This window comes from Chiloscyllium punctatum, chromosome 22, assembly GCF_047496795.1.
Source record: "Chiloscyllium punctatum isolate Juve2018m chromosome 22, sChiPun1.3, whole genome shotgun sequence".
NCBI classification, from domain to species: Eukaryota; Metazoa; Chordata; class Chondrichthyes; order Orectolobiformes; family Hemiscylliidae; genus Chiloscyllium; species Chiloscyllium punctatum.
Window position 1 is genome coordinate 39,723,291 of NC_092760.1, and position 22,319 is coordinate 39,745,609.

General features: G+C 43.0%; 1 protein-coding gene across 3 annotated transcripts in view; it reads right to left on the minus strand.

Moving 5' to 3' along the window:
- LOC140493535 (tryptophan 5-hydroxylase 1) overlaps window positions 1–16,772 on the minus strand; it is a 38,672-nt gene extending 21,900 nt beyond the window's left edge. For 2 of the 3 annotated variants that reach the window (XM_072592079.1, XM_072592078.1), the window contains exon 1: window positions 7,229–7,549. In XM_072592079.1, coding sequence (XP_072448180.1) covers window positions 7,229–7,318 — 90 coding nt within the window. In that variant the 5' untranslated portion in view covers window positions 7,319–7,549. Of the gene's footprint in view, window positions 1–7,228; window positions 7,550–16,683 lie in introns of those variants that run through there. The other variant, XM_072592080.1, reaches the window with a different exon arrangement.
- Between the last annotated feature and the right edge of the window lie 5,547 nt (window positions 16,773–22,319).

Consider the following 22,319-nt stretch of genomic DNA (forward strand, 5'->3'; position numbering starts at 1 on the left):
TGAGCATAAGAAGTACAGTTAGTAATTTTGCAGATGACACCAAAATTGGAGGTGTAGTGGACAGCGAAGAGGATTACCTCAGATTACAACAGGATCTGGACCAGATGGGCCAATGGGCTGAGAAGTGGCAGATGGAGTTTAATTCAGATAAATGCGAGGTGCTGTATTTTGGGAAAGCAAATCTTAGCAGGACTTATACACTTAATGGTAAGGTCCTAGGGAGTTTTGCTGAACAAAGAGACCTTGGAGTGCAGGTTCACTGCTCCTTGAAAGTGGAGTCGCAGGTAGATAGGATAGTGAAGAAGGCGTTTGGTGTGCTTTCCTTTATTGGTCAGAGTATTGAGTACTGGCGTTGGGAGGTCATGTTGCAGCTGTACAGGACATTGGTTAGGCCACTGTTGGAATACTGCGTGCAATTCTGGTCTCTTTCCTATCAGAAAGATATTGAGAAACTTGAAAGGGTTCAGAATAGATTTACAAGGACATTGCCATTGGAGGATCTGAGCTACAGGGAGAGGTTGAACAGGCTGGGGCTGTTTTGCCTGGAGCGTCGGAGGCTGAGGGGTGACCTTATAGAGGTTTACAAAATTATGAGGGGTATGGATAGGATAAATAGACAATGTTTTTTCCCTGGGGTCGGGGAGTCCAGAACTAGAGGGCATAGGCTTTGGGTGAGAGACCTAAGGGGCAACGTTTTCACGCAGAGGGTGGTACGTGTATGGAATGAACTGCCAGAGGATGTGGTGGAAGCTGGTACGATTGCAACATTTAAGAGGCATTTGGATTGGTATATGAATAAGAAGGGTTTGGAGGGATATGGGCCGGGTGCTGGCAGGTGGGACTAGATTGGGTTGGGATATCAGGTCGGCATGGACGGGTTGGACTGAAGGGTCTGTTTCCATGCTGTACATCTCTGTGACTCTATGACTCTATAAGGTATTAACAGCATTCTAAAAGCGGAGGCAGAGATTTTTTTTCAATTTTTCAAATCATATATGGGGAACTGAAATGTACTGCTGACAATTCCTGTGCCATGTGAATACTTAAGGGCAGTTTGCATGGCCTGGTAGCTCATTGGTTAACACTGCTGCCTCACAGCACCAAGGACCCGGTTCGATTCCAATCTCGGGTGACTGTCCAGGTGCTCCGGTTTCCTCCCACAATACAAAGATGTGCAGGTTAGGTGAATTGGCATGCTAAAATGCCCAGAGTTCAGGGATGTGTAGGTTAAAGGCATTTGTCAGGGGTAGATAGGGTAGGGGAATGGGTTTGGGTGGGATACTCTTCAGGAGTCGGTGTGGGCCTGTTAGGCTGAGGGGCCTGTTTCCATATTGTAGGGTTTGTAGGATTCCAGATTCTATGACAATTCATACGGTCTGGGGAACCACATGTGTAGGAAACGTCTCCAGCTGCTTCAGCTCAAGCCCAGGGCTTTCAAGCTTGAAGAAGAACTGAAACTAGTACAGAGCATCAGAGGGGCTGGACTGTACTTTGCAGGAGGTGACCACCTGACAGGCAGGGAAGGGGAGAGAGGAGAGGTGTGAGATAAAGAGAATGAACGTAGCCAGCCAGGAGAATAAGAAGACTTGGGCAGTACAGATGACCTCAGGGTGTGTGCCCCTCAAACAAGCACTCAACATTGGAAACTGTTGACAGGAATGATGACATTTTGAGAAAGCTCAGTCCAGATCATGGCAGCAACTGGGAAGGAACAGGAAAATGTGAACATGCAGTTATTAATGCAGATTCCATAGAGGGTGTAGAGACGGAAACAGCAGCTGTCACTACCCATAATACAGAGAGAATGTTAAAATCCTATGGTTAGCTTTTCAGAAGCTAGGGGGAAGTAGTAATACCTTAAAAAGTAGTAATCTCTGGATTACACTCAAAACCATGGTGTAGAAGGCAGGCAATTCTTGGGGCAAGAGGTATCTATTTAACAAGGTTGAGTTGCATATCAACAGTACCAGATCCAATATCCTCACAGGGAGGTTCAGTATTTTGGTTCACAAGGGTTTAAAACTAAATTGCCACACGGCTGAACACCAGTATATAAAAATAAAAAAGAGGAATAAAGTGCATGGAGGACTGAGAGTGTTGGAGAGTAATAGAGATGGAAGTAATATGTTAATAAATATGAGCATATTAAGGGCTACAAGAAGTACAAAACTAGTTTAGAATGCACGTATGTAAGTGCACAAATTGCAGAAGAAGGTTGATGAATTAGAAGTATGGCATAGTGTCAATAATGGAAGTTAATCACAGAATTGTGCAAGAAAATGAGAATGGTGATAATGGGGAACTTCAATATTTGAGTTTTTTTTAACATATTCATGGGATGTGGAGCTGACCTAGCTAGCAATGCCCAAGTCATCTGAACAAACAATAAAAAACAAACAGTGATTGGGATAATATCAGAATAAAGTGAATGGTGGTGGTGTTGGGATAGAATTTATGAAATTGTTCAGGAGAACTTCCTTGACCAATATATCCTTTGTCCAACTACAAAGAAAGCATTCTTGGATTTAGGGCTAGGAAATGAGTCAGCCAAAGCGGACTAGGGGCTGAATCTTCCAAGATATCAGTTCCTTGTTGTTTCTGATGCATTTCATGAAGGGTTTCTCTGCATGACTGCAAGGGAGATTTCTCGTGCTATCTTCCCAAACTTGCTTCTTTAAATACACACCATGTCCCAGTGGCACCCTGCTCATTGTATTCTCCCACTTGCCATAGGCTGAAGTACTGACCACTGTTGGGACTTTAATAGCAGCACATTTTAATTTCAGCTATGCAACTAGTCAAGTACTAGGCGTTCACAGATCATAGAATTGTAGCATCCCTACAGTATAGAAAAAGGCTATTCAGCCCATTGAGTCCACATCGACTCTCTGAAAACCATCCCACCCAGACCCAGCCCCCACCCTTTCTCTATAACTCCACATTACCATGGCTAATCCACCTAACCTGCACATCCCTGGAGACTATGGGGTAATTTTAAGTGTAGCCAATCCACAAATCTGCACACCTTTGGACTGTGGGAGGAAACCCACACAGACATAGGGAGAACATGCAAACTTCTCAGAGACACAGTTACATAAGGCTGAAATTGAACTCGAATCCCTGGCACTAACCACTCAGTACTCACCACATGAGCCACTACAAGGTTCCTGTCAATTGCCCCAGACAGATTAGACAAAGGGATATTGGCACCACACTTTGCCAACAGGTACTTGGAGGTCCTGGTAGACAGGAAGCATGTCCCTCACTGCTTGTGGAGCATGCCTTGATATCCTGGTGATGGTGACTGACAGCGGAGCAGAGGAGCGAGCGTTCTGGTGGTGCGCCAACTTAGTAATAACTTTCACGTCAGAAATTGTGACTATCAAGTTTCTACCTTGTGAGTGGGAGAAACTGTTCAACAATTAGGTAAGATTGTAGCTTCTCACCACTCACCAGTGAAAATCTCATTGCACCATTCAACAATGACACACTTTGCTACTATCAGCGGATAGTTCCTGATTGACAATCTCATATGATTCTCTGAACATTCTCACCAACGCACACATCATTCAGAACCTGAGAAATTTCCATCCCAAGGGTCTGAGGCGATGGGGAGGGGACCTTGTATCAAAATTTAGATTAGTGATTGAAAAAAAGCAAGGAACAAATTAAAGCAGAATTGGAAGAGAGTTAACTTCAATGGCAAGAGAAAATCCAGTCAGGGTAAAGTGAAGCAAAAGCTTTAAGGGAACAATAGGTGATTTTTAAGAAAGAGATGTTTTAAGTGGAGATTTAATACAATTTCAACAAGAGAAAATGGAGAGGAACCAAAGTTGAGGATACCATGAAAGACATGACATACCTGGGCAATTTTCCACATTGTCACATAAATGTCAGTATTGTAACTGTACTGGAACAGCTTGTCTAAAAGAGTGGTAAGTTCTAGAGCATACGTCTTTAGTACTATGCCAGAATATTGTCAAGGTCCATGGCCTTTGTGGTATCCAATGCCTCCAGACATTTCTTGATATCACGTGGAATGAATAAAGTTGGCTGAAGACTGACATCTGTGATGATGGAAAGTTCGTGGAAAGGCTGAGATGAATCATCCATTTGTCACTTCTGACTGACAGTTGTTGCTCATTCTTTAGCCTTACCTTTTGCACCGATGTGCTGGGCTCTCCCATCATTCAGAATGGACATATTTGTGGAGCCTCTTCCTATAGCGCATTAATTGTGCCCTAACTGTTCATGACCGGATGCAGCAGAACTGCAGAGCTTAGACCTGATCTATTAGTGTGGAATTGCTTAGTTCTTTCTGTCACTTGCTGCTTAGGCTGTTTGACACCTAAATAGTCCTGTTTTGTACCTTCACCAGGTTGACACCTCATTTTTAAGTAAGCTTGGTGCTGCTCCTGGCGTCCCCTCCCGCACTCTTCATTGATGAAGGGTTGATCCCCTTGCTTGAGGGTAATGGTTGAGTTGGGAAAATGCTGGGCCATGAGGTTGCAGATTGCATTCGTGCTGCTGCTGATGGCCTATAACACCTCATGGATGCCCAGTTTTAAGTTGTCTATCTCATTTAGCATTGTGATAATGCCACACAACCCAATGGTGGGTATCCCAACGTGAAGACGGGACTTTGTTTCCACAAAGGACTGTCTGGTTGTCACTGTCACCGTTGCTGTATGGACAGATGCATCTGCAGCAGTAAGGATGAGGTCAAGTATTATTTTCCCTCTTGTTGGTTCACTCAACACTTGCCACAGACTGAGTCTAGCAGTAATGTCCTTTAGGACTCAACTAGCTCAATCAGTAGTGCTGCTATTGAGCCACTTTCAGTGAGGTCTTCCACCAGAATGCATTCTGCACCCTTATCATGCTCAGTGTTTCTTCCAGGTGCTGTTCAATATAGAAGAGTACTGATTCACCAGCTGAGGACAGAGTGGTGCATGGTAATCAACAGGAGGTACCTCACCCATATTTTCTGATACTATGAGACTTCACAGGGTCCAGGATCAATGTTGAGGACTTCTAAAGCTGACCCTGGCTAAAGAATTTTGTGTAGGTCAGACCAGGTAGGGACAACAGTTTTCCTTCCCTAAAGAGCATTAGTAAATCTGATGGGTTTTTTCTAACAATCAATAATTGTGATCATTAAGACTTTTAATTCCAGATTTTCTATTGAATTCAAATTCCAACAAAAACCATGGTGGAATTTGAAGCCAGTTAAATGTAAAATCATTGTGAGGAAGATCATATTTTCCAATATGTGTGTCCAGAAGCCAAGTTATTGATCTGTGGTTCTGGATCACCCATAGGTTGAGTTGTTCTACTTCAGTCCTGGCTATTAAAAGGGAAGTGAATAAACTGAAAATTCTGAATAAGGGAGCACAAAAGTGGGAACCACTTGTGCCAATTAGTGACTATCTGTTAATTAGTTAGTACATTCATATTATGGACCTCTTTTCATTCATTTCAGTCATAAGGTGCTGAAAGTGCAATTTGATCACAGAAAACTGAAGATCCAAGAGCTGTGTCCCTACACAAATAACTGTCTTTCCATAACCAGCTTGAAGGATTGTGGAACTAACAGTGTAAGGATTGAGAAGGAAGTGATGCATGAATTCAATATCAAATCAGGGCCAGAGAGGTAAAAGAAGGCAACAGAGATATAGATTAAGTGGGGTGGGGTGGACAGAAACGAAAAATGTGCTTTTAAAAAATACATTTTTAAATCTCCAATGCTTGTAACTGTAATGACTCTACACACTTGCAAATGACTATGTCGTTCAGAGTCATAGGTTAATAATCATACGGTAGCTGTGAATACTTAGGTTGAAACCGACAGGACCTCTCTGGGAAATTTAGTTCTTATTTACCAAGCAAATACATAGAATTCTGAGGACGGGTCATTGGAGCCGAAACGTTAATTCTGATTTCACTTCACAGATGCTGCCAGACCTTTTCCAGCAACTTTGTGCTTTTGTGACACAGAATTCAATGGACTTCCAAATGTTGGGGCAAATAGCTGCTGTCTGGGCAGAAGGTAGGGGTGTAACAGCATCTCCGACAGTAAACGGCTGGATTTCCTGTTGTAACATTGAAGCTGCTGTAACACTTGCTCAGAAATAACGGTGGATGCCATTATTATCTCGGCTATGGCGCCGTCAAAAAGGCTTCAGCATTTTTACACAACCATATTTGTTGTGGTCAGGACTACTTTCACTTTAGTTTCAAATCGGTTAGACAGTCCTTCCTCAATGCGCTTACCTGTGTAGCGGGAGAGGGTGTAGTTTGAAGGTCAACCAGTCTCCAAACTTTCAAACAGGTTTGACCGACAATCCTACTTAATTTCACAAGGGTTGACCACGGGTCAGCTATGTATAGCCGGCTTTAGTTAATGCGCAATAAACAGGTCTCTAAACGCTGGATTACCTCCGAGCGGCTCCAGGGGCAGGAGATGGGAAGCTAAAAGTGAGTTTGGGGATGAGCAAAGTGGTTATTAATGAACATCACAAATCTCCCTCTGCCCAGGCTCACCGTTCGCCCATTCCCAGTTCTCCACTTATAGGCTCGGGCCAGACAACCAGCGACCATAAATAATCCTGACCGCTGCTAACAATGACAGGCAGCAACAACATCTGTATGGGAGCAACTGGGTGGAGTGCTGTGACCTTCGAAGGAAACGGGCAGTCTGTGCTTGATTGACACAAATCTCTGTTGCACACACAGATCCCTCACACATTAAATCCAGCAAAGCCGCTGAGGCACTGGGTCAGAAGCAGAGCATCTCAAACTGATGCAGATTTGGATGTCTGTGAGTCCACACTCACAGCCGGCACACAGGGTACATCAGATTTGGATGGACTTTCTGACCCGTTCTAGCTCTGCAACAATATTTATGTAATCAGAGAAACTATACAATACTGTTTATGTTAGTGAAAGTCTCTTTGTAGAAGTGTTTCTGTGCTGGTACCTCATGTTCTGTGCAGATACTGTACCGTCCAACATCCAGCCTCCCACTTCTTGAGGGTCGCTTGGCGATGATTTCCCTTCAACATTCACGACCATTTTGACCAACTGAAGCTCTAGCACATCAGCCACATCAGTGGTGAAGGGATTCATCAGTTGCCCCCACCCCAGCCAGTGCAAACCCTTCGCCCCCGATCGCCCCAGAGCTTCCCCAGGAAATAACCCCCGAAACAGTTGCAGCAACTCGACTAACCTCGTTATTCAGGTGCTTCTCGTCCATTCCGGAGTTCACAGACTCAAAGGATCGCCCTCTCCTGGGTCCCTCCAACCTGTTGGAGTACATGGCGCTGCTACTGTCTGCCCGCCTACTGCTCTCTGCTCCACTCGGTCTCCTGCCCTGCGCTGCCTGGCAATGATACCCTGTCCTGCCTGGTCTCCTGCCCAGTGCTCCTGCCCTGTCCTGTCCTGCCTGGTACCGTGCCTTGCGCTGTGCCCTCTCTCTGCTGTTGTACCTGCTCTGCCCGAGTTATCTTGTTGTAGTCTGGCGCCTTCTGCTCTCTTCTCGGCTGCTGCGCTCAACTATTTATACCTGGCTTGGGACTGTCCCACCCCCCGAGCGCCTTTTAATCCCCCTCCCCTCCTCCGGCAAGTTACTCAAAAGCAAACATGGAAATGAACACAGTCACGTCATCCTGGCCATCATCCTGAGTTACTGCTCAGGCAGCAGGGGGCTGTGTGGGCAGGGGGCTGTGTGTAGGGGGTTGTGTGCAGGGTCCTGTAGGCGGGGGGCTGTGTGTAGGGGGCTGTGTGCAGGGTCCTGTGGGCTGGGGGCAGTGTGTAGGGGGGCTGTGGGCAGGGGGTGTATGTAGGAGGCTGTGTGCAGGGGGCTGTGGGCTGGGGGCAGTGTGTGTAGGGGGCTGTGTGTAGGGGGCTGTGGGCAGGGTCCTGTAGGCGGGGGGCTGTGTGTCGGGGGGCTGTGGGCAGGGGGTGTGGCCAGAGGGCTGTGTGGAGAAGTGTTGGGGGCTGTCTAGAGTGGGCAGTAGGTTGGGGCAGGAACACAGGTAGTTGCGCAACAAGCAGCGTCAGTATTTCATATTTTCCCATTGAATACACACCCCCAGGAAAGAATAACAAACTATTTTTACAAAAGTGACGTAGGAACCCAAAGGGGAAAGAAAAACCGGAAAGCAAACATTGTGATGCAATGAAAAGGTAAAAAGAAAAGGTGTTTGAGTGGTTGGAAGTTACAAAGTACACAGATTGTGGAAGTCACAAAGTGCCCCCCCCCCCCCATCAAACACAAAGCGGGTCACCAAGGGCTCCAGGAAGTGACAACTGCGCTTTTCCGAAACAACTCGTTCTTGGGGGTTTCTGGGATGTTGCTCATGTCAGTGCTCAGGCACGGGAGCAGCTGTTGGTCAAACCTCGCACCAGCAGTTTAATGCCAACAGTCTCTGGCTGGACATGTTCATCCCGCCCGCCGAACGGAATCATCGCATTCCCCGGCGAGTCGGTAGCGCTTGCAGCTTCTCGCCTCTGGAGAACAGCTGAGTGACCAACCCTCATATCCTCAGTCCTCTTCCGCTGGTTTTATCTCCATCATTCAATCTTTCACTCTCTCTCCTTCCACCTTTCTCTATTGCTCCTTGACCCTGTAATTCTCCTGTTTACATCTTTATCTGTTTCCCTCCGATCTCTGTCTTTTATTTTCTATTTTCCCCTTTCCTTATATACTCGTTTACTTTTATTTCAATTGTCTGTTTTCCATTCGTTTTTGTTTGGATCCTATGGGCTTAACTTTTGTTATGACTTGTTCCCCCGGTCTCCCCTTCTGAATTTCTCTCACTAGCCCCATCCATGTCTCTTTTGTTTCGAAATCGCTCTGTTTCCACCCTGCCCTGCCTTATTTCTCTGAACATTCTTTCCAGTCCAGTCATTGACTTATTGTTCTACCTTCTCGCGTTTATCTGTGTCTGTTTTCACTGTCGTTAATATGTTTACCTGTCGTTGCCTGTACTCGGTTTATCAACACCTCCTTATCTATGTCAATGTTTCTGTCTTAGCCTGGCTCTGTACAGTTCGCTCATTCCAGCTTTGCTATCTACACTCATGTATTTAACTCAAACTCTCTTCCTCTGTTTCTTACCGTTCTGCCGAGGTTCTCTTTCTCTGTGTCAAACTTTAATATTAAACTCCCAACATAACGGAAAACACTGCCCGCGTTTCGATTACAACACACTCAGTTTAGGATTGTTCCCAATCTTTCTGCCAGCGTCGATAGGACCCTGCGGAAATCATATGATGGCAAGACCCTTGAGGGAAATACTGGACGAGGCAGTGTGGGGAGAGAGAGAGAATTGGATTTTCCTCTGTCCCTGTGACATAAGTTTATCATTGGGCAGATGTCACAAGTCTCTTAGATACAGTTTAAAAATGCAAGGGCACTGAGAAAGGATGGGGGAACGGGACTAGCCAGGTTACCTGTCAGAGAAACAACTCTTGAGGCTTCTCATGATGGAGTGGTGGTATCGCTACCTCCGAACCAGGAGGCCCAGGTTATAGCCCCCTTATCTAGAGATGTGAAATAACATCTCTGAGCAGGTTGATTAAAAAGATATTTTGACACGACTCTTCTACATTGTAAACATTCTATGATTGTCTGTATCGATGTAAATGTAAGCCTTGGTAATCACAGAGCCTGGATTTTGACCTGGCAAAAATGTGTATGCAGTCCATTTCAAAGGAAAGGCGAATCATGTTGGAGCATGTGAAGTAGTCAGTGTCAACTCTGTCTGAACTAACTGAACCCTGAGCAAGTTAAGATATATTACAGGAAATAGGAGCATGAAGGCCACTGACAGAAATAGCCATTCTTAAGGTATTGGATAAAATATCCAGTTTTAAAACTCAAACTTATGACAATCACCAACAAATTCTTTTATTTTTGTAGTATGCTTCTTCACAAAGTTGGGTCCTGGAAATCAAGATGACTGCAACCCTCATCTCAGTCACAAGAATTATTTGCTCATTTACTTCCAGAACCTATACATGATCATGTGCAGTAAGCACAGCAGGAAGTGCTTTTTCATGGAGGCTTTCTCCCTACCCCACAAAATTGTTACTTTTTTTTATAGCTGGCTTATAGTTCCCTCTATGTATGGACAGAAAATTGTTGATTTCCTAGAACAGTACAGCATTCCAAATTCTGTCTCTCTCAGCCACTTAAATGTCAGCTAAAACTAAATGAAGAGAATGCGAAGGTTTAAGGACATGATAAAAGCACAGAGAACATTGTACAAATGACCTGATCCTGCAGTATCTATCTTTTAATTATTCCTCCTGGCTTCAAACTTCATGCAAATTACCTTCACGTTCCTTGAAGGTATAGCAGAATAAAGAACATTAAGATCTATAATTCTCTAACTCAAATAGAACTGTCAATTAGATATAAACATCGAAAAGATCAACAGAATTCCAAATGGAAAGAATGTTTCCCAATCAGGATAACCATTTGTCATTTTTTTTAAAACCACTACCTTCCATTAACAGATCATGCATATCAGCTGAGTATATATTTGAGGGATGTTGCTGGACAGATTAATATTAACATCCTAGGTATTAATATATTATGACACTTTTCTTCCATGTGAACAACTTACAGTTAGTAAATTAATACATCACTTGGAAGCAGGTAATCATCAGTGTTTGGCAAAGCAGACTGCATTATAGATTTCCTGAGATTTGTAGAAGCTAACAGTAATGTACCTTTAAGGCACATCTTACCACACCCCCATACAAAGATTCCAAAATATACAGATTTTTATTTTAAAATGACAACACTTTCTATTCAATCAAGCATCAATGCTACAAACATCATCATGCAACACCAAGTGCCAACCATTCAGAGTAACTCCCCTTTAGCAGAGACTTTCTCTCAAGTAATTCAAATAAGAAATCATTAATTGAAAAACCGAGGCTCCAAAATTTCAGTGAAACTAGATGGGTAGAAATATCACAAGGATTTGCTGATTGAATGATGCTATAAATAAATCTGTGCCATAAACTAATGTACATGACTTTAGCCTTAATGTCAGACATATGCAGTTAACTTAAAGTAGATTACTGTAGGATATTGTAATATAATGGAAAATAAACATGTCAATGGTGATGATGTAAATTATGATGTTATTGGGATTAGAGAGACACGTGACTGAGACTCAAAGGATCAAGAGCTGTATTTAGCATAACATATACTATTGGGGAAGCAAAGTGTTTATAGGACTTACTGAGAGTGAGGGAAAGCTACTCTTGGTTACTGTTAAAACAACAAAGCAACAGGCTCAAGAAGTAGCAGTCCAGCCAGATATTGCAGTCTAAAGAGTGCAGTATAGACACCCAATGATAGATAGAATCCGTGAAGGGACAACTATGCAGGCTTAAGTCTGTATTTTTTTCTTTACTTTTTCATGGCATGCAAGCATCAGTGGTGAGGCCAGCATTTGTTACCCATTCCTAAAAGCTCCCTGAACCAAATAGCTTGCTAGTACCATTTCAAAAGCAACTGCATTCCTGGGTCAGGAGTCGCATATAATCCAGACATGATAAATAGGCTTAATTCCTTTCCTAAAGGAGTTTAGAAAATCTGATGGGCTTTTACGACATTAATGATAGTTTGATGGTCACTATTCTCAAGACTAGCTTGCGATGCTTGATTTTATGAATTGAAATTCCACCAGCTGCCAGGCTGGGATTTAAACTCATTCTCCCAGAGCATTAGCGTGAATCTTTGAGTTATTGATCAATGACATTATCACAAAGTATCGTCTCCCCAAGATTTGAATGCCTACAAAACACCCCATAACTGAGTTGTAAATGTTACTATTTAATCAGGAACTCATTCTTATTCAAGCAGGAAAAGCTTGATTTCACACACATGATTTGTGACAGTTAAACACTACAGACCAGTACTAAATGGAGAAGCACAGTCCAGAGATATAGCTGGTCCAGTATATGCTCACAGTAGGCTATTCTCAAACCAGATATCATATAAAACTTGTACCCCATTGGCCAACTCAAGTACCATGTTAGTTGCTGAGACATACAAGGCAGACATTCAAACTCACACTGCTTTGAACAGAGAAACCAAAAGTCTAGATTAGAGTGGTGCTGAAAAAGCACAGCAGGTCAGGCAGCATCCGAGGAGCAGGAGCAAGAATGATGAAACGTCGATGCCCGAAACATCGTTTTCCTACTCCTCGGATGTTGCCTGACCTGCTGTGCTTTTCCAGCACCACTCTAATCTAGACTCTGATTTCCAGCATCTGCAGTCCTCACTTTTGCCTCGAGAAACCAAAAGGCTGACTGCTTGGTTCAGAGAACTGGGATGTAAAACAATGCCTTGAATGAAAGCCAAAAGGTGATTTTATAGAACCTATGATAATAATCAAAAATGTAAAAATAATCCCAGGACACTTTAAGCTAAATTTTATGAAGCACAAGGGAGCAGAGTTTCAGAAGGTAAAGTTGAGAAAAGATATAGTTCCTTTAAAATGTGATCAACACCCAGAATCCTGGAATAGAGTTCCAAATAGTTTAATAACATTATTATAGAGCTAGTCATTAACTGCAAGAACATTGTGTTTTCAATGATGAGATACTAAATATTAAATGGTAATTTCTCAACTATATCTGTGTTAGGATCCTATAATTGGTCCTATAACATCATAAACACATGCAATTCTGATCTCTGGTGACCAAGTGTGTGGGACTAAATCAGTGAATGTAATATATTTTTCACAGTCTGAATAAGAATGAACTCTTGAGTAAACAGTAACATTTGTGGTTCAGATCTGAGGCAATTCTGCAGCATTATTTGATGGCCTCCCTTTTATTTCTTGCCTTGTGTTTAAAAACATGCAGAAAGTCTAATTACATCTCCCATAGCCTTCTCATGTGCTGATCAATTAATTGTGCCTTTGTATGATTTGAACATATATGTGAAAAGGAAAACAAGAGAATGCTTACCCTGTTCATTAGATGATGCACCTCATGCGCCATCTGCTGAAGTTTTAGGAATTGTCGATTCTTGGGAATTGGCAATGAGGAAAAACTACTTGGGGAAATCCCTCCCTACCACCCCGGAGAGCTCCAAACGTTTGTGGCTACCCAGGATGAATCACTAAATGCAATTATCTAAAGTTCCACATCCTTTTCACTACATTCCCCATTCCCCAACGCCAGCGTTATGGCATTCTTACAATAGGGTAGAACACAAGCAGAAAATACAATTTCTTTCCAGACAGCCAGAGTCACAATCACAAGCTACATACACCTTTCACATCATTCAATATCCATCTTATTCTTGAAGTTCATACTATTCTACTGCCCCCTGGCTAACACATCTATATTATTGCTTGTGTTCAGAAATTACATTTCCTCTTTTCTGGTTGAGTTTGTTGTATCTGTATCTTCAAACTGTGTGGATTCTTTAGGGGCTTACAAACGTCTAGTGTGTGAGTTGGAGATGCCACACCGGCGACCTAAGGATGCCCGGAGGCATGGTACATTGGGGAAATCGAGAAAAGGCTACGACAACCAATGGACACCGCACAACAATCAACAGACAGGAGGGTTCACTCCCAGTTGGGGAACACTTCAGTGGTCCAGGACATTCAGCCTTGGACCTTCGGTTGACCATCCTCCAAGGTGGACTTTGGGACAGGCAGCAGAGAAAAGTGGCCGAGCAGAGGCTGATAGCTAAGTTCGGTACCCATAGGGAGGGCCTCAACCGGGACCTTGGGTTCATGTTGCATTACAGGTGACCACCATTGCACTATATACACACACAGATACTCCTACACACACACACTCTCACACACACACAGGCACTCCTATACACACATATGCATGGCCACACAGATGTGCACACAGACACCCACACACACCCTTACAGACACACACACTCCCACACTCACACATGCACCCCCTCACAGACTTAAGACACTCTGCACTCACTACACACACACACATACACTTTCTCACACTCACAACCCCCAACCCAGACAGACAGACACACACACACACACACAGACAAAGACCCACATGCACACATATATTTTGTGGGGTGAATTTGTACTTGCAGGGTTACATTGTACTTTGCTCAAAAACTGCATGAATTTATGTAAAACTCCGTTATCTCACTTTTTAGATTAAAATCAATCTAATCATCATGGCATAGACAGAGAACACAGGGGGCCAACACCTTCAACATATTGTCTAGCTATCACCATTGTTAACAGCTAACCCGAGAATGCAACTTTTTTATAAAAAAAGGTTTTGTGATTTACACATGAAAGAAGTGAAATTATCACTGTATTCTAACAGATGAAAGGCTTAACAGACAATCAATTTTTCAATGTATAATTTCAGTTACATCACACTGTAAATTTTTGCTATAAATTCTGTGTGTTACGATCGAGCCCTCCACTATCACCTGATGAGGGAGCGTCGCTCCGAAAGCTAGTGTGCTTCCAATTAAACCTGTTGGACTATAACCTGGTGTTGTGTGATTTTTAACTAGTGTGTGAGGGTAGCCAACTTCTGGCCTAATAAGAAGTCTTGGACAGTAAACAAGACTTTTTTTATTGAATCTCTGCAACAATGGATTATAAGAATAAGGTCTATATTATGACAAAGATTATTTGAGAGGACCATGGCTTAGATCCATTTCCCCTGAAATCCTGCATAACAGTACTCACAAGTCTGTATGATATCATCACAGTGCTTATTGTCCACAAATAAGTTTGACCCTTTCTGACCCTTCCACACCCAGAGATAACACAGTCTGTGTTCTGGTGCTCCAGAAGCATGTGTTTATCCATTCCTTTTCAGATTTTAAGTATCTCAAAGCTTCAATTTGAACCACAGTAGCTCAGGAATCTAGTCATAATTATCAACACAATCACTTTATGAAAGTTTCAAGGCCAGATGTGACCACCCCCAACCACCCAACTTGCTCTCCCCCATGGCACAGCATCCTTATTCAAGGTGGGCAAAACATTGCTGGCACAAATTAATCATCACCACCTGCCATTTGGTCTTGATTGGCTAAACTTTCAATTTGTACACTCTTACCTTTATCATTGTACCTCGAGTTTTGTATTAAAAATAAATCTATGGAAAGCCATATGTTTTGCTTGTGTCATTTTGATCAAATTATTTTATATCGTATTCTCACTGTTTGTTTCCCCACATACATGACTTTATCAGTTTCTATATTAATCTGAGATGTCCATTGCCACTGATCCAAATGCCTTTACAATGGGTTCATTTATTCCAAGTAGTTTACAATCCCTTCAAAATTGGGATTATTAAACAAGTTAGAGACCTTCGTAGTTGCCTATCAAACCAGTTCAAACATAATTGGCTTCAGAACCCAGCCCTGTAGAATCAAGGTATTACTCTCTATATTTGGATGCTGCTCTGTTAACAAATAGCTTTTGTTTATTCTCAGTCAACTACTTAGATATCCATCTCAAAGCTTCCTTCCTGTTCTATACATTTCTATTTCTGTGTCAAAGGTTTTGCTAAATTCTAGGCATGCTTAGTTTTCCAGATCTCTCATTAATGAACAATTGTATTCTAAAATGTAGTTGGAGATTTGTCAAGTGAAACATCTTTGTGCATGAATCACAGAAAGTGGGTATATAGGTTCAGCATATAATAAGAAAGGCAAATGGAATCTTGGCATTTATTGTAAAAGGACTGGATAATAAAAGTAAAGAAGTGTTGTTACAATTACTTAAGGAGTTGGTGAGAGTATTGTGTCTAGTTTTGATCTTCTTACATGAGGATGGATGTGGTGGCACCAGAGGCAGTTCAGAGGAGGTTCACCACATTGATTCCAGGGCTGAAAGGGCTGTTGTACAAGGACTGGTTGAATAGCTTAGCTTTATACCTGCTGGAGTTCAGAAGATTGACGGGAGATCTGATAGAGATATATAGAATGCTAAATGGATAGATAAGATGGACATTGAACAGATGCACCCCCTTGTGGCACAGTCTCAAACAGTGGTCAGAGATATCGAGTGAGAGAATGATTTGGAGATGCCAGTGTTGGACTGGGGTGTACAAAGTTAAAAATCACACAACACCAGGTTATAGTCCAACAGGTTTAATTGGAAGCACTAGCTTTCGGAGCGCCGCTCTTTCATCAAGTGGTTGTGAGAGAAGGTAGGTTCAAAACTGAGATGAGGAGCAACTACTTCTCTCAAAGGGTTGTGAATCAGTAGAACTCACTGCTCCAAAGTACACTGGAGGCAGACTCAATCAACAGATTTTATGAAAAACGGGATAAAGGGCCCTGGGGACCAGGCAGGAAAGTGGAATTGAGGCCATGATAAGATTAGTCATGATCATGTTAAATGGTGGAGCTGACTTGAAGGGCTGAATTGTCTACTCCCACTCCTAATTCCCATAAATCTACGAAACCTCCCAATTGCAAATCCATATTACCAGTAACCATATTACCATAGCATAATAATTTTATTTAAAGTAATTGGCAATGATTCTATTTGTTGTCCCAATCAATGCAGTGGTTTACAGTTTTGCATAATCTCTAGGAGAAGATGGCTCTTTTAGAATATACTAACAATATTTACAGCCTTATTAAAGACTGAAATAATCCTACTTTTCAATATGGTTGCTTACCTTCAAAGACACCCGCCAAGATTTGTCAACTGCTGACATGCAAATTCTTCCCATCTCCCACACCCTCTCCACTTCTGATGAGCAGCTCACAGCAGCCTGACATAGATTAACAAGGCCAGTGAACTGTCATGTCAGTCTAAGGCTTAATAATAAGCCTGCCCCTGGAAGCTCAAGTTGTATCAGTACTCTTGTAAACAAGTGACCACTAGTTCTGCTATGCATGTATCCCTCACGATTCATTTTTGGATATAGAAGTTGGTGCTGTAGTGTTCAGGGAGGAATGTAACAGGAGCTTTTCCTCCATCATGTCTTCTTGTCACTATGTCGGCCTCAACTCAATGGCTGGAGTATTCCAAGTAGTTATTTCTCTACTGTTGTGAAGGAACTGTGTCCCCATACTGATAGAAGTGCAACATGCTGTACCACCCGGAACTCACCCATTTGAAGTAGTATGGTGATTAAATCCTTCTTGTCTTATGTCACTCCATTCAAGCAGCAATGCTCTGCATTCCATACCCACAGCATTAATTTTCTCCAGGCAACAATAAACTTAAGTGTTAAATTTGACCCTCAAAATCTGTGTCCTCAGTCACAGATTAGTGTCTATAAATACTGACAGCTGTCAGAGTCTCCCGCATGAAGAGTGATCAACTTAACAAAATGATGCCACAGCAATTGGAATTGTAGCCCAGCATAAGTCACCACTTATGGGACAGGAGATGGAAGAAGGTGAGAGAAGGGTGAAAAAAGATGGAGGGGGGGCACCTGGTGAGTCTTTCTCTGTCTTCATTAAATAACACATCAGACAATACAAATAAATAAATACAGTACAACTTACCCCTACTCAGAAGGTTGGATGGTGTTTGACAATAACACTGCAACCAGAACGCATGCTGTCAGGCAATTTAACGTAATGCATTAAATAAATTGCTGTAGAACATTAAGAAGGTAAACCCTCTCACAGACAGGATTAAATGAAGCTAATTCCAAGCCTACCTAATGATTGCTGATGTAAGCTTGTGCCAGAGATTTAATCTGTTTCAGAGAAAAACCAGCCTTGAGCATACCAAAACAATCCAGGTGAAATCTCAAAATTTGTTACAGAACTAAGATACCCTCTTTATATAATGGTTCCAAACTCACTGCAAAGTGCTGATGTTAGAGGGATGCTGTGATGATATATTGCTTTCCTTTTCCATTTTGGTGGCCATGTGATTCTGTTTTCCATCAAGTGTCCCAGTGTCCTGACAATTTACTCAAAATGGCCCAAAAGTCCCAGTTTGCAGCTTTTGCCTCTCTACACGAGCTACATCAGAGATTTCACATTCTTGCACAGCATCAACATTCCTTCTCATTTTCTTTTCTCTCGTTTTACCTTTTGCTCCATTTTTGTTGACAAACCCAAAGCAAGACCCCCCTTTGGCTGCACACTGCACCTATTCAGAGACCAGGAGTTGGCTGAAGCAGGACACTCCTACATCAGTAGAAAGTGGTCTCCCTGGTAACTCGGAACCAGGACAGATAATCTTATTCCTCAGAGTGGATCAGTTCTGAGCAGATTGATTCACCTTTCAGTGCTCTAATTGGCTATTCCATCAGAACACTCAATTTGGTCAACAAGGAATTCCGTGGATGAGGCTAGTGGGAGAGAATGAGGGAGAGGGAGAGCCAGTGGGAAAGTGAGAACCAGGAGTCAGTGGGGGAGAGTGACTGAGAGAGAGAGTTACAGCCAGTGGGAGAGATTGAGAGAGAGAGTGAAAGAGAGAGAGAGAGAATGGCCAGAGGGAGAGTAAGAGAGAGGAATAGCTAATGAGGACGAGAGAAGAAGAGCCAGTGGGAGAGAGTGAGGAGAAGGAGAGCCAGTGGGGGTGAATGAGGGAGAGTCAGCAGTGAATGGGAGAGAGTGACAGAGAGCAGAGACATTGGGAGAATGTGAGGGAGAGGAGAACCAGTGGCCAGTGGGAGACAGTGAGGGAGAGCCAGAGGCCAGTGGGGAATAGCCAGAGGTTAGTACTAGGGAAGTAGGGAGAGAGTTAGAGGCTATGGCAGAGAGACAGAGGCCAATATGGGGGAAGAATGAGCAAGCATACCCTCCCTGTGATGTGTGCCACTATCACCATGCTAAATTGGGAGAATTTAAACAGAATCCTGACACAAAATCTGTTCCCCCATAGTCCAAAATATCTCCACTTTAGTTTTATCATCAAGTCAATACTTAAAAATAAATCATCAACCTAACAAAGCTACAACATTGAAAGAAGTGCATACCAAATAGTGGAAGAATAATGTGACAGACAATGCCAAGCAATCCCATAGCTAACAGATCAGATCTATGATCTGTAGACTTTTTAGTCATCTGGTCATGAATGGTGGTGAATAATGAACAAAAAGAACAATGAGAAAGCTTCACATATATCCTTACCCTCAATAACGGCGGACCCTCACATATCAATGCAAAAACAGGCTAAAATATTTGCAACCATTCTCAGCCTGAAATGGTGAGTGCATGATTCATTTTGACCTCCTCGTGACATTTTGGGCATCACAGAAGCAAGTCTTCAGACAATTTGTTTCACACCATAAAATCAGAAAAAAAACCCTGAAGACTCTGGATACTGTAAAGGCAATGGGCCCTGACAATAGCCTCGTATTGATGGCTTGTGCTTTAGAACAAGCCATGCCCCTAGCCAAGCTTTTCCTGTTCAGCTATAAGGCTGAAGTCGTTTTGATAATGTGAAAAATTGCTCAGAAATTACTTGTCCACAAAATGCATGACAAATCCATTTCAGCTAGTTACTACTCCATTAACCTCTCTTGATTACCAGTGGAGTGATGAAAGTTGTTATCAATAGAGCTATCACACAACACCTACACAGCATAAATCTGCTTACTAAGGCTGAGATTGGGTTTTATCAGGACCACTCAACTCCTAACCTCATTACATCTTCAGTTAAATCATAGACAAAAGAGTTGAACTCAAGAGAATAAGGGAATGCTTTTCACAACCTGTCTACATGGAGTTTGCACATTCTCCCCATGTCTGCGTGGGTTTCCTCTGGGTGCTCCGGTTTCCTCCCACAGAACACCTATACAATGTATTCACCAAAAATGGATACCCCTGCAATTTCATCAACAGCTGCCTAAGGGAAAGACAATGGAATGAGGACATGCCACAACCCAAAGGACTAGCCACACTACCATACATCAAAAACATTTCCGGACTGACAGCCAGACTACTGCGACCACTAAGACTCATAACAGTACACAAACCAACAGCCACTCTCAGACAACATCACCAGGACGAAGGACCCAATACCCAGCATGGGCAAAACTAATGTAGTGTACAAAATCCCATGCAAAGACTGCACAAAACACTACATAGGACAAACAGGAAGACAGCTAACGGTCCGCATCCATGAACACCAACTAGCCACGAAACGACATGATCAGCTATCCTTAGTAGCCACAACTCAGATGACAAACAACATGAGTTCGACTGGGACAACACTACTATTATAGGACAAGCCAAACAGAGAACAGCCAGGGAATTCCTAGAGGCATGGCACTCATCCACAGATTCAATCAATAAGCACATCGACCTGGACCCAATATACCGGCCACTGCAGCGGACAGCTGGAACTGACAACCGGAAGCGGCAGATACAAATCACTATAAATGCCAGAGGAAACATCACAGAAGCGCATCACAGGAGACTCCCAAGCACTGAGGATGTCACCTAGACAGGGGACAAAACGTCTGCGACACAAATTCCCAGCTCTGCGAACAGAACCAAAACAACAAACACCCGAGCTACAAACCTTCTCCCGAACTTCCTCCCACAGTCCAAAGGTGTGCAGGTCAGGTGAATTGGCTATACTAAATTGCCCCATAATGTTAGGTGCATTAGTCAGAAGTAAATGGGTCTGGGTGGGTTACTTTTCGGAGGGTCAGTGTGGACTTGTTGGGTCGAAGGGCCTGTTTCCACACTGTAGGGAATCTAATCTATAAACTGTGGCATCAAGGAGCCCTAAAAATATGAAGAAAATGAGAACAGATGGGAACTCCGCACTGATTGAATCAATGCATAGCACAAAGGAAGATGTCTGTGTTTATTGGAGTTCAATCATCTCAGTTCCAAAGCATTGCTGATTTCCTCATGGTAATATCCTAGGCTCAACTACCTTCAGCTCCTTCCATCAATTACCTTCCACCATCAGAAAATCAAAAGTGGGGAATTATGCAATTATCAACACAATGTTCAGAGTCATCTGCAACTTCTCAGGTACTGAAGCAGTCCATGTCCAAATGCAACAATATATGGATAACATCCGGACATGGGCAGATAAGTGACAAATAACATTCACAAACAAATGCCAAAGAATGAATATCTCCAACAGAATCTAACCATCACCTCTTGACATTCAATGGCATTACCATCACTAAATTCCCCACTATCAACATCGCAAGGGTGACCATTGGTGACCAGAAGGTGACTAACTAGTAACTGTGGATACTGGCAAATCTAAACAAAACCAGAAAATGTTGGAGAAGCTCAGCAGGTCTGGGAGCGTCAATGGAGACAGAGAAACAGAGTTAACATATTGAGTCCAGTGACCATTTGCAAACCATGTAAATACTTTGGCTACAAGACGTCCCAGGTCAGAGGCTAGGAATTTTGGGGGCAAGCAACTCGCCTCCTGACAATCCAAAGTATGTCCACTAACTACAAGGCATAAGTCAGGAGTGTATTGGAAAACCCTCCACTTACCTTGATGAGTGCAACTCCAACAAAATTTAAGAAGATCCAGAACAAAGCAACCCATTTGATTGGCACCCATTCGTTGCTCAAAATGCTCACTTCCTCCACGATTAATTCACAGTAGCAGCAGTATGTACCATCTACTGGATCCACTGTAGTAATTCACGAGTACTTCTCCAGCAGCTCCTTCCAAAAACATGGCTTTCAGCAAATAGGAGCACCGCTACCTTCTGCAATTTCCCATCCAACCTTCCTGACTTGGAACTCCATCAGGAAGCATGCCTCATATTCCACCTGGGAACCCTGCAACCACACAGGATAAATGTGGATTTCAACAGCTTCCTAATTTTCCCTACCCAACATTATCCCAGTCCCAAACTTTGCACCACCCTCTGGACATCACTTCCCCCCCTCTGACCTATCACTTTCTCCCTCACCTTCATCCACCTATCGCTTTCTCAGCTACCTACCATCCAACCCCACCCTCCTCCCATTTATCTGTCAGCCCCGGCCCACAAGCCTCATTCCTGATGAAGGGCTTATGCCCAAAACATTGATTCTCCTGCTTCTCGGATGCTGCCTGACCTGCTGTGCTTTTCCAGCAACACTCTCTCGACTTGGAATTCCGTCACTATTCTTTCATTGTCATGGGATCCTGGAACTGTCTCCTTAACTGCTCTGTGGGAATACCTACACCATATGGACTGCAATAGTTCCAGAAGGCAGCACACTACCATCTTCTCAAGGACATTCGATGTGGTCAACAATTTATGACTTTGCTAACAATGCTCAAATCCAAAGAATAAATGTAATAAATTAGCAACAAAATCCAAAAGAAATCCTCATTCTGTGTTCCATTTGATGTGGGGCTTTGTTG